The 14,049-nt window shown below is 39.2% G+C and overlaps 1 protein-coding gene across 1 annotated transcript in view; it reads left to right on the top strand.

Moving 5' to 3' along the window:
* The window catches only part of LOC122806852 (semaphorin-3A-like), a 1,149,356-nt gene that overhangs the window by 469,732 nt on the left and 665,575 nt on the right, over nucleotides 1-14,049 (top strand). Inside the window, exon 4 of the mRNA XM_044077612.1 lies at nucleotides 6,959-7,078. Coding sequence (XP_043933547.1) covers nucleotides 6,959-7,078 — 120 coding nt within the window. The remainder of the gene's footprint in view (nucleotides 1-6,958; nucleotides 7,079-14,049) is intronic.

Genomic DNA, 14,049 nt, shown 5'->3' with positions numbered 1-14,049 from the left:
CTGTGATGGAGGAGAGCATAGCAGAGCTGAAGATAGGAGTGGGAGGAAACTTACCGAAGAAAGGAGAAAGAGATGGAGTAACTGTTACAGAGCTGGAAAATGGATGATTGGAGTCACAAGTAATGATACATTTGATGATACAGGAAGAGTCAGACGAAGGAGAAGAGGCTAGATGGAGTGACATGGTGGAGAGAGTATTACAGGAAGAAGAAATTGAGAGATTGGAAACACAAAACTCCTAGTGAAGGGAAAACAATGGACTTGGTGGAGTAGACAGTTTTCTGAGTTTACCTCTGCAACAGGGTTTTTTGTTACTAGAAAGAAGATGATGTGTAGATTCACCAAGGCAAGGAAGAATGAAGGAAGGAACTGAAAAGATTCAAACAATCACAGTTTCTCAACAGCCACTGAGAGACAACCAGTGGTAAGAATAAAAAATAAAAGTGATGCCAGTTTGAACAGGTATGACATTATGGCAGTATTATTTTGCCTTACAATTTAACATTAAAGACATGAATCAATGTCCTTAATTTTAGAGGCAAAGGGCATAGGAGAAAAATATCAACGCATTAAATAAATATTATGAAAATTCAAGAGTACAAATTATGATAAATGGATGGATGGGAAAAAATAAGTATTAAGAGAGGAGTAAAATAGGGATGCCCAATGAGTATATGCTTAGTTGTGTTAGTAATGAATGCAGTAGTACAGCCATGCATGTATGAAATCAGGGAGGCAAGATGTGAGATGGAAGGAAATGTTACATTACTAATATGTATGGCATATGCAGATGATTTAGTTTTAATAATGGAAAACAAGGAATGGATAACCCTGGTTGTAATAAGGACTGAAAAACTTTTTAAAAAACAGACATATATTCGGAATACTTATATATTAGCAAAACTAGTATATTTAGGGGGAATATATGTTTCCTACTCAAACAGAAAAAAATTATTAGAGATGTTTTTTAGATTCATTTGGGGCTCAAGCCTGAACCTTGTGGTAATGATAATTTATAATAAAAAATGTGTTTTGAATTGAAAAAAAAATTGTGAACTTGCATGTATGCATTTATTTTGGGTAACGAGAAAGGTAAAATAAAACCAAAAAGTAAATGATAGGTAAGATGCTATATGAAAAAAATATAAAAATGTCTGGGAAGAAAAAAACAGGGAAAAGCAAAGAAAACATGGACAGACTGGGGGGTGGGGGGTATTTGACAAAAATGAAATTATGGAAGTTAAAATTATATAAAGTCAATGAGAAATGAAAATAATGATATAATATGATTTCTAGAAAAAAAAATTGGTGTACCCATGGAAGGGATTAGAAGATGAAAAAAGTCAATAAAAATAGAAGAAAAAGGTTTGAAAAATTTTATACGATGCAGAGGATTTTTTTTTTTTGTGGAAAATTTTATTAGACATATTACCAGTGAAAGTGTATACAGTGATGGGCACCAAATGTATTGACAATAGTAAACAAGAAACAACAAAACATTGTTTTTTGGATTGCAAAAAGAATAAAGAATTTTGGGAAGCATTTAAAAATTAATATAACTGGGAAGAGTTTAAATGTATAAATACGAATATGCTATTATATGGAGAGTATGATAAAATAAAGAATTGTAATACCAATAAAAGGAATAAAGTACAGTTTGTTCAAATATAGGTGCTGTAGGGGAAAAATATGTGAGAATTTATTATATAACAAGAAAATGATGTATTAGCTGAAATAAGATTGTTGTGGGGAAAACGTCTAGGTGATAAAAGGTAAGTATAAAAGAAAAAAATAATGAGAGAAATAAAAGTGTTAATTTCTTTTTTGTTGATAACCTATCTTTTTGTGTTGATAACCTGTAAGTTTAAGTATGAATGTAAAAAAAGAGTGTGTACATGTATTTAATTTTTTTTCTGTAAATGTAAATGTTAATAAAGCACCCCTAATCTTTTCAAGAGATGTCATGGGATCTTTTACATCCACCTGAGCTGCCACCAACACAGGCAGATAGGGACTCAGTTTAACACCTCATCCGAAGGATAATACACTCCCACGTGTAGCACGTGTCAGTGTACTGCAGTTACAACAATCCATCTTCCTGATGTGGGGCTAGCACCCACAGCCTACTGCACCAAAGACATGTATCCTACCTCTTGTACCAATTTCTTCACAGATTAATCATATTGTTGCTGTGAACATACAAAGCAACTTTCTCCATTATGCTGAAGACATTGTTTCATTTGATAGAGATATTTTAAGTATTGCAGCATTAAGGAAATGGAATTTAATATGATTACTTTTAAGAGCTTTTATCAGTGATAAACAAACTTTCCTTTTTTCATAGTGTTAATAAAAAGTTATTATCAAACACAATGTTATTATTACACATTTTAATGGTAAATTTTAACCAAGCAGTTTTTAGAACTGGTTCTTTATTAATATAAAACATACATTTAACAACTTTGGAACTTGGAAAAATCTTGTCTTCATTAGTAGTTTCACATGTTATCTATACTTGCTTTCTATTCCAAAGAAAAGTTACTCCTGTAAACTTAAAAAGTTAGTGAGCCAAGTGTTAAGAAAATTCACCATATTATCACACTCCATTTTTTTAAGTATTCAAAACATTCTCAATTTTCTTCTTCTTGTCTAGATCATCTAATTTTTAACCAGCCATGTGTTTTATTTTGGAAGGAATTCATTTTGTGTTTCCTCCTCTTTTAACCTACCATCAGTATCAGTTGCCAATGCCTTCTGCTTGAACACATTGTTGCTGAATCATGTTTCTTAAATGTTATGCTTGTTTATTGCAATTTATTGTATAGAATCCATTTTAATGATAGTTCCTATGGGAAGTAACTACTTGTTGATGGTACTTTCTGACAGACAACTCATGCTAAGAAATTTTGAGAGTACTCATTTTATGTTGATCCAAATGGTCTGCATACAAGAAATTTAACACAAAAATTCTACCAGAGTCACGTTTCTAATTCTGATACAAAATCAGTAATAGAAAATATTTAGAATGATCTATCCCCTTTGTTTATTCAAGTAGTACCAAAATTTCCTGTGAAGTGTAATTTATATTTGCAGAGAAACTTAAAGAAGCTACTAATTGGTAGCCATGTTTGATTCTTCACCCAGGTATTTTACTTTCATGGATTTCAAGTAAAGAAGCAGAGTATCATCATATATTTAATTATACAAATTACTTCGCCCATCTAAAATGCAAATAACAACGCTTATAAATATCTGTACATTTTTATATTCAGGTGCCTAGTTCCCTTTATAATTTATTAAATTGAATAATGTCAGCCATCCAAGTAATATGCTTATTAACTAAATTAAAGGGTTTATCCAAGCAATAACAGATGTGGAAACATGTATGGACACCAAACAGAAAACAGTGAACCTTTAAATCACACATGACAAATCTTCCTGAGTAAAATAATGTTTTGTCCACAGATAATAGCCATTACATAATACCACCATTCCAGAATGTTGTCTAGTGCATTGAGTTGAAATTACTTTCCAGTGCCAGAAAATCTTAATTTCATCCTTATTTTCCTTATAAAGAAGCCTCATATCAAGTAAACATACAATCTGAGACAAGTCTAATGCTATCCCATCTCTCTATCTCTCTCCCTCTCTCACTCTCTCATAGGTTAATAGCTAAGTACTAGGCTAGCTGTTCTTCCGGGCCCATTTTAAAACTAGCCAATTTCCCTTTTTGTACTTGAATTAAACCTATCCCATTTTGTGTTAGATTGTCCTATAACACCTGTAGTGAGAATAACTGGGATTGTACCATCAATAATTTGAGGATACCTCGTGCATGGGCTAAAGCATTTAGGAGCTGCCTTAGTCTTTTAGTAGTACAAGAGGCTGTTTTGAGATTTTTTTTTGTTTCCCCATGCACAGATCCAAATTGCACTCGAATATAGACATGGATGAGCTTTGTTTTACATGGATAGGGAGTCTGTTCCAGAACAGCTGTATCCTCTTCGAGATAAATCTGTACCTCCAAACTGTTCTGTTGATGTTACAGAAGAGGTTTAGATCCCTAGACTGAGAATTTCTGATATAATTTGACTTGTTGATGTGCAGTAAATCCATCAGCCCTTTCATCAGAATCTGTGGAAACTAACAATAATGTTTCATCCCTTACTTAATTTTGAGACCCTGTAACAAGTATTACAGTTATGTCTTCTCAGATATTTGTACCAATCTTATGGTCAGTATTAGCAGTCATCCTTTCACATTCAAATCAAGTGCATGTAAAACTAGTTAGCCCAAATTACTTTGCACGTTTTCCTAGTATGTCCCTTTCTATCAATATTGCTCACAGTGCCTTTTCTGGCAGTCATGTGTCTTACGTGTAGAATCTCAACAAATGTAGCAAGTAGGGTTGTTACCTTCCATAATGGCTAAAACCAGACTTAGGCCACACCCCTTGCACTCCAATAACACTGCCTATGCCCCACCCATTTTCTGCCCACGTTGTGGCGTCATCATGTCAAAGGAGCAGGAATGCCCTCTTTTTCCATTCAAGAGCCCTTTTTTTCTTTGGATTTAACAAACTCCAGTAGTCTGTTTCTTTTTCTGAAACAGAATACAGAAGTTTGTACAGTGTTTTCCAGATTACCAGACAATCGGTCTGATTTCCAGGTAGTCTGGGGAAAAAAAACGGAGAGATGGCAATGCTAGTAGCAAGTGTTCAGCTATAAGACATACTTTAATGTACCCCTACAACCATAGATCTACACAATGGTATGCAGATGTAGAAAATGCTTGTCCAACTTTCAGGTCAGTTCCCCAGTTTACAAGATTCTTTATATTATAAGCAGTTTCACAAATGTCTTAGCAAAAAAAAAGTTTGATATCCTGCAGGTCTAAAAATGCTTTGAAAGACAAAGAAAAAGAGCTGAATTTTTGCAAACTTAAATTTTGAAGCACAAAATTAAACCATGAATTCTCAGCTGCACACATCCAGAATAAAATCAGAAATATGGCACCATGTACAAAAGTTTCAGATGTCGGAAAAGCAGAAGTTCTGTCCCCAGATGATTAGATCTCATTTGTGAGACATTAACACTGTTCCATATAACATAGGATCAAATTCTCTAGCAGAGCTACAAAATAGAGAACCAAAGGCTTGCCTATGTATCTGTTTATATAACGTTTCCATACCAGGTACAGTAGGGAAAAGGCAGCAGAAACACTGGAGAGAGCAGAGCATCCTGCTGATAAAGTACAATGGAAAAATGGCCCATCTCATCCATTCTACACCAGTGCAAGAACAGGCACGAACTGATTGAACATTTTTGTTTCCTGTAATGACAACTACACACAGGAAATGAGACGAGAGCTTAAGAAGCACTCAAGTGCACAGGGAACCAACCAATCCATAGTGTCAATTCAATCCTTATTCTCCAACTGTTTTTAATTTGATTCATTGAAGAACCCAGTAATACATCATCAAGTAAATAATCTGTAGAAATAGTAGTACTCTCCACTGCAGATTTAGCATCATCATCTCGCAAAGCAAAAATAAGTACCATCTACCTCATTCATGTACCTTCCTGTACTTGTAGCAGGAGAATTTACCTGGTGTTTTGGCTAAATTTGTAGTTGTTATGTATGCTGTGATGTGGTCCAACCACTCTGAGCATCACTGAGCTTCTCATCAGGAACAAACTGTTGGCTTATAGGCAAGTGGTTTAAGTGGTAGCTTTGTGGATAGATGGGTAAGGGGGATTGTGATTATTTTTTCTGTTTGTTTCACTTATTCAAAAATGTATCTCCTCTACTTTTCACCTACCTCATTAAGCATCTTGTAATACTGAATAAAAGAAAAGGGATGAATGACGACATACTAGCATTTTCTGAGGGGTATCTTAGGAGAAATATCATTTCACATCATAGGGATATGTTTGAACATCTACATGGAGAAGCTGTAGAGTTTTCAAAGGGACATGTGGTCACAAAATAGCTTAAGAGATAGGGTAGGCAGCTGGGCTGACTGATCTGAATGAGAACAAGGGTAGGAGAGAAAAGAATTAGGAACCCACATTTTTGGCACATCCAGAGGCATCAGTGAAGCCTGGATACACTGCCTCTCTGTCATAAGCTTTTACCTACGATGACATCTTAATGGACCACAAAAATTGCAAGACTGTTTTACACATGCTTTTGCAACTGACCATGGGAAAACCTACCATGGCTGGCAGTCTCAAATGTAATTGACCCCTCTGCAGACAGTGTAAAGTCTAATGCTGTGTTCTGTAACCTGTGCTCCTCAATGGCAGAAATATGGACAGTAGTCAAGTGAGCTAGAGGCAAATCTGAGAATTTGGAAGTATGACTGGTAAGTCATACAGGGTCAGCGCATTGGCAGTAAGCCAAATAACCTGTTACGTATGCATGTATGTATGTATGTATATAAGGGAATGTGGCTGTTGCATGACTGTAATTTCAGTGAGTCCTGTTCCCATTTCAGCGAAGCAGACCTTGTCCTTTTTCCCCCACACTGTTGTGTGACCACGGAGTTAGTGTACATAAGTTAGGGTGGTGTGGAATGTGCTACCCCACAAGGATGCGTAGTTGGGCTTAGCTCCTGAAAAAAAAAGATACAGCTTAGTTTAGTGGAACCATTTTGAGGAGAAGGAGCTTGTTTGAAACTGTCACTGGCAAGTCAACATGAATTTATTTATAAACATATATTATGTATAATCTACAGATACATGCACTGGTGAGCACCCACAACACACACACACACACACACACACACACACACACACACACACACACACACACACACACACACGTGCTGATGGCAAACTTCAACTACTAACTAACTGTATTCTGATGCAATTTGTCTGATAGTTACCTTCATGTTTAGTTCCTTTACCTGAATTGTGCAAATGTGATTAAGTACCTGTATGTTTTGTTCCTTTAGTTGGATTGTGCAAACTTTCTCCGTGTTGTGCATTTCTACAATCATACTCATCTCTATTTGTGTGGAACTGGTGCATTCCATCCAAGGTGCGCCTTTATCAACACTGAAATCTTCAACAGGGTGAGTATCAAAATGTCATAGTTATTACTCCATTTTATCCATGTAGTAGGGTGCCTGCGACTGAGTGTTGTTTATAAAGGAGTCTGGGTTGTTACTCTGGGAAGGTTCAAAACCTTCAAGAAATACCTGCTAGTTTATGTATTTTAACAAGCAGTCAGGTACACAGTGTATATTAGTAGAAATGTGGATGCATATATGCATTAATTTACTAATGTTAAATATTTTTGTAGCTGCTCACCCAGAAGTACAGCAAAAATTCTCAAAGATCAGGAGAGAAATTCAACTGAGCTGCCATTCTGTTTCATTTATTTTTATGAATGGATAACATGTTTTATACAAAGATGCTTATGTTTGAAAATATTCACATCCACAGTACTATGTATGTACAAAAGTAGACTGGCTATTCTGTCCGTGTCAATACTCATATCACACAATAGTTGTGGCCTTCAACAGTGGCAGTGGTTTTCTACAGAAAAAGAAAAATTTTATAAAAACAGCAAACATCAGTATTGAAGTTAAAGACACCCTGAATTTCTGCAGAATGATAGGGCTATTTCTTTTTGTTGACCTCCATCCCAGCAGGGGAAAGACATCTGCCACAGTGACTCATCTAAAGGAGATGATGTCATCTAAGGTCCAGCAAAGTGATTTAAGGACCACGGAAAAAAAAATGAAAAACAAATAGAAAGGAAAACATGAGAAATCTCTCTACAGTCGTAGCCATTGGTGTAAGCATACAGTTTAGTGGTTTTTTTAAGTGAGTACAGGACCTGTTAGACCCACCGCACAGGAATTTATAACAGAAACCTTAAAAGGGACTTTCACATGACAGACACATATCTTTCAGTTGGAAAGTTTAATTGCCCACTTTATTACATTTTCTTACATTTTCCTGTATTATTTTTGTCCCCATGACCAATATGACTGATGATCATTAAGCCTCCCCCAGGCCCATTTTGTTCCTCTGCTCTGGGGATTTCTCTTGGACTGAGGTGAGATCTGTCTGAAAGGGCCATCATACAGGCAGCCATGAGGGTATTTTGTACTCTCACTGGCATCCAAGCAATGGGAGCAGTTTTTAAATGGTATAGACCACTGGCGGTGATGGGATGAGTTAACTGTAGAACAGTGGTCTTCCATTATACTCACTCCCCTTGTGAGTACATGCTTGTACACACTCACTCTGAAGGCTAATAACCAGCTGTGGCTTACTGAGATTAAAATCTACACCCTAGTCACTTTTCTGTGTCACTGGTCCTCCGCTGAAGCATAGTGGTAGCGTGTTTAGCCAGCTGCACACTTTCCTCCATCCCAAGGATGGAGCCGCATATTACTGAACAGCATGCATTGGCTGTCGGTTTGAACAATTTCAGTGATAAACCATCTAGAGATGGAGCCCATGAGCATTTAATGTGCAACAGGACCTTTTAGATGAATCTTTTGTTTTGTAGTTGTTGTTCAGTTAGCGCTGTAAGTACATATCATCTTCAAAATGAAGTAGACTAAAAAAAGGTTTGAGCAATTTATTATTTGGGGTGTGCAGTGAAGACCATGACATACAACTGTTGATACAAGTTCTCATTGTATATAATATATATCGGATGCCTTTCTAGTAGAACATTGATGATCTAGCAGTGGTTGATTGCGGTTTGTTGAAATATTCTTTTCTGGTCTTGATCACTGCTTTTTTACATTTATTTTGTCTGCAGTTCAAGTGTGGTAGGCACCTTTGGTGATTTTCTGCAATCCTGTATGAGTCACAGTAAGGCATGAAAAACTTAATTTATAATGTCATCCAAAACTCATTACTGGCTTTGATCCTTAAGTAGTCTGCTTGGAATTTGACTGTCAGTTATGTTATGAATGTGTTGAACTGGACTTTATCTTATCTAGGACCGTTATGGATAGAATCAAGCAACAGTCAAGCACATCTTGTGCTCAAGTATCTGTAAATTCTTGCTCTTGCGGCATCTTTTCAGATAGCAAATGTAGGTGAGTGGTCACCTATGTAAAACAAGATGCCTCAAGTATTGATATTATTCATTTTTATTTATAGGTTCATAGGTGTATACTAGGCTAATGGCCCTGGAGCCTTTACAAGCCTAGCTCATAGGATGACCCTGACATTGTGCCACTTGACCTTAGTTCCCAGTGCCTCTGTCGAATAGAGCCACTGGAGTGATCCTGGGGGTGAATTTTCTGTTTCCTATCCACTCATCCAGGTTTCTTTCGAAGACGGCCAGTGAGGTGCTCTGTTTGACATCTATGGGAAGCCTATTCCATAGTAAGGGCAGTCTCTGGGTTATGAACCTGTCCTTCCAGCATGTTCTGTTGATTGTGGTAATGAAGTTGAGGTCACTGGAGCGTGTGGTGTGGAGGGATTGGGATTTCTTTAGATGTAGCATTTCTAACAGAGCTGGATCAGACATGGCTTTGTATGTCAAGCAGAGATCACCTCTAAGTAGGCAGTATGAGAGAGAATAGTTGGAGTTTTTTGAGTCTGTCCATATAGGATAAGTGTTTAAGGCCTAAGATCCTCTTTGTGAGGTACTTTTGCTGCCTCTCCAGTTGTTGCAGGTGTCTAGTGAGGTACATGCCAAATGGGGCACTGTACTCGATAACTAGCCTAATGAAGGAAGAGTAGAGGGAGGCAATGACCTCTTTCTTCCTGGATGCAAAACCCCTAGTAATGAGATGTGCTACATAGAAGGACATTATGACCACAGTGGCAATGTGGTGGTCAAAAGAGAGGCTGCTGTCAACCTGTGTTCCCAAATCTCTTATAACACCTTTTGTGTTCAGTGGACTATCATCGATGGGGTAATTCATGGGAACCAGGTTTTTCCCAAAGGAGATGATGATACATTTTTTGGCATTGAGCTTAAGGCCATGGTTCTGACACCAGTCATTGGTCTCAGTGAGGCCTTTCTGTAGGATGTCAACATCACTTGGGGACTTAATAAAAGCTCCCAACTTGCAATCACCTGTGAACTTTGTCAGCCAGAGACCCTTTGTGTTGGCCTGGACTTCAGAGAAGTAGATACCAAACAGGAGAGGACCCAGGACCGAACCCTGTGGGACTCCACTCGTGACTGGTCAGCAGTCTGACTTGGAGTCTGCTTACTTTCACACTGTGACTAACTCAAAGAAGTCGGCCAAGTTGAGCAGTCATGATCTGCCCTTCACAAAACCAAACTGTGTGGGATCCAGAGTTTGGAGATTCCCTATATCCTTGTTTATTAGGTCCATGATAGTGCATTTCATAGCTTTGCATATCAGACTTGCCAGGCTAATGGGGCAGTAGTTCCCAGGGTCTGTAGTCACTCCTCCTTTGTGGAGAGGGATGACTGTAGCAGTGTGCCATTCAGTAGGGACAAAGCCTGAGGTGAGGTTGTGATTGAACAGGGCACACAGGTGAGGTACCAGTTCACTCTGTAGTTCATGTAGAACACAGCCAGGGATATTGGCAGGTCCCATGGAAGCTGTATTCTTGGCATCGGACAGTGCTATTTTAACCTGTGCAGCAGTAATACTGGGTGCCTGGCAATCTACTGGTATTGTGATTGGTCCTTTGGGGGGAGGGGTAAAGTTGGCACTGAATCTGTCGGCCAGTATATTGGCAATATCTGTTGGCTCGGTATAGGAGGTACCATTGTGCAGTAGCTCCAAACAAATCTGGGTATTGCCATGAAGATTCTTTACATAACTATAGAAGGCCTTGCAGTTGTCTTTACTGTCTGCTGCAGTTCTGTTTTCATAGCTATCTTTAGAGTGTATGATGACGGATCTCAACTTTTTGTTGAGGCTGATAAGGGAGTTTTTCCAATGTTGGGACTTCACCTTATTCCCCATCAGTTTCCTCCTTCTGTTGTAGAGTTTGTTTATGGCAGGGGACCATCAGATTGGCTTCCTTTTTTTGGAGGAGAGCATCTTGATTCTATTAGGTATGGCGAGCTCCATGCATTTGTGTACATGTTTGTACAGTGCATTGGTGTATGATTCGGCAATCATGCAACTATTCTCCATTTGCATGGGTGCCATGAAGTTAGCCACCTCTGTTTTTAGGAGCCCAAAGTTAGCTTTGGAGAAGGTTTTCATGGTGGTTACCTTTGCGGAGGGTGGGGGTGGGTGGGAGGGATGTGGATTTCCACGGCGATTAGTTTGTGGTCAGATCTAACTAGGAAGGAGTTAACTATTGGTGTAGAGCAATGTTCGCACATGTTAGTAATGACCAGGTTAAGGATGTTGCTACCTCTTGTGGGGGTAAGAATGAGCTGGTCCAGGGCATTTGAGATAATTAATTCCAGGAAACGTTGGGCAGGTGTATTGGTACATGAGTAGTTTTCCCAGTTAATGGAGGGGTAGTTGAAGTCGCCCAGTATGAGAGTGTTAGTTTGGATCCTAATATTCTCCAATGTGCTTAGGAACGTGGAGTGTGAGTCTTGGGACATTGTTGGGGACCTGTAACCTATAGCAGGCTACGATCTGAATCGCTGTCTTACCCAATGTTAGCTGCACCTGAAGTATCTCTGATGCATTATGTTGAGCTACCAGTCTGGAGGTGTGCGAATCCTTTATGAATGTGGAAACACCACCGCCTTTGGAGCTTCGGTCCAAGTTCTGGGGTCAAAAGGTGTGGAATGAGTTACAGCTTGGTAGTGCAGGTGTGCTTTCTGCCTTGAACCAGGTCTCTGTTACAGCACAAATGCCACTGATTTCCATTTTAAAGAGTGCTTCGAGTGAGTGCATTTTCAGATTTAGATTTCTAGTGTTGAGCAGCATGACCCTCAGATTGCATTTGTTTGTAGCTGTTATGGTGGTAATTTGGTCTTTGGAACACTGCCTAAAAAAAGCACTATAGGGGTGGCAAGAGCCTTGGCTAGAATCTAGAAGCCCAGGGGTGACAGATGCAGGCGATCTCTGTCAAAGCATCAAGGTCTGTTAATCATGTCATCCCAGGCAGACAGATACTGGATCCCCTTAGAATGACACCAGAAACTTAGCCAGTTGTTGAAATCAATCATTTTCTCCTTGTACTATGGTATCATTCTGGGTGATGGTAGGATGCTGCTCAGACTAGGGTCATACCCGCCTGGGCTACATAATCTGAGAGCTCCTGCATGTCTCTTTTCATGTAGTCCAGGGAGGTATGTCTCAGGTTATTCACACCCACATGTACAATAACAGAGTCATATTTGTACCTGTTGTTGAGAGACCTGAGTGCTTGCGTTATGTGGCAGATCTTGGCATCTGACAGGCGGCTGACTGTTACTTACTCCTTATTCAATCTAGTGAGTGGGACATCAGTGTGCCTCACTTTCGAGTCATCTATGACTAGTGTGTTTGGCATACTGTTCTGCCTTAGGGGCTTTGGTTGAGTGGCACACTGTTTGGAAGAGTTATGTGTCTTGTGATTAGTGTTGTGTTATGATGGTCAAGTGCGTTTCTACCTTGGAGGTATCTGCTGTTTAGGTAGATTTTTATTGAGAGCCTCCGCAAAGGTGGGTGTGTGGTTTGTGTTTTTATGTGAAGGCAGTGCTGGTGTGTGTTCTGGAGGGCTATGTTTTCCATGTGGTGTGGTGCAAGTGTTGACCTTCTCCTCTTGACCATCTATTCCAGTCTTGGCTGGAGAGTGCTTGGCTTCCAATTTGGATATATAAGTGTATCCCTCACAAGTCTGAGTGCTGGGAGGTAAGAGGAGAGGGTTGTCTGTGTACATGAGGCCGTGGCTACATTGCCTCAGGATGCCCAAGTTCACCAGGTTAATAGGAGAAAGCGCAGGGAACTGACCTTTAGACATGCCTGGATGGGTGGGTATTAATAATAAGTACTGGAGCTGTTTCCTTGCAGAACATTTAGTGCTGGTAGCACTTTTGTGTGCTACAATAATTGCTACAAGAAGTCTGGTAAAGTGCTAGACTGATAAGCTAGTAAAAGTGCAGGAAAGGAGAGAACTAGCAGGTCTAAGGGAAAAGTTGAAGAGCAGACTTTGGCACCACTCAGAAGCTACAAACCATCCTGGATACAGCAAATCTGTATCTGGACTAAACTAGTTACAGGAAAGGAGAGAAACAAGTGCAAATGCAGGCTTTAAAACCACAAGTTGAAAGAGATGGAAAAAACTGCCCAAACAACCAATAAACTTCACTTTCTAGGCCAGTAACCACTCCTCTTGTGGTAGATAGGCTACCTAGTGCTTGCCACTCCCACTAATAAGCTAGAAGGCTTCCCTCCAACACAGACAGGCTTAGGGTGCTCAGAAGCTTACATACAGTCCTGGATACAGAAAATCTGTAGCTGGACAAGACTAGTTACAGGAAAGGTGGGATAAGCGCAAATTCAGGCTTTTAGACCAAGAAGTTGAAAGAGATGGAAAAACTGCCCAAACGGCCAATAAACTACAATTTCTGGGCCAGAAACCACTCCTCTTGTGGTAGATCGGCTACTTAGTGCTTACCACTCCTACTGACAAGCTAGAAGGCTTCCCTCTGACACAGAAAGGCTTGGGGAGCTCAGAAGCTTAGAAACAGTCCTAGATACAGCAAATCTGTATCTGGACTAGACTAGTTACAGAAAAGGTGGGAAACAAGTGCAAATGCGGCCTTTTAAACCAGAAGTTGTTGACTGAGTTAGTCCATCTAGGCTAGTAGCCTCTTTTTCAGGAGAGACCTGAGGTGGTATTTATACTACTAGTACCACTGGTATCACATGGATTATTGCAGGTAATCTAATCCATGACCTTTTTTTTTTGTTTGGAAGAGAACAATGGTTGACTAATAGGGTATATATGAACAGAGGAGCTTATTTCTAACATAAAGTTGAGGCTAAGCTGGGACTTCCAAGTCACTAGTGAATTTTGACAGGATGATTGTTTCAGATTTTGTACTGTCCAATAGCCTTCATGATATGTCTTCAAAAGGTAGTATGCATGATCTAGAAGAATATTTTTACTTAAAACTGATTTTCTTGAG

Source organism: Protopterus annectens, chromosome 7.part0, assembly GCF_019279795.1.
Source record: "Protopterus annectens isolate FY-2018-M chromosome 7.part0, PAN1.0, whole genome shotgun sequence".
Lineage (NCBI taxonomy): Eukaryota > Metazoa > Chordata > Ceratodontiformes > Protopteridae > Protopterus > Protopterus annectens.
Note: the sequence above shows the minus strand (reverse complement) of the source record. Positions and strands in the feature narration are given on the sequence as shown.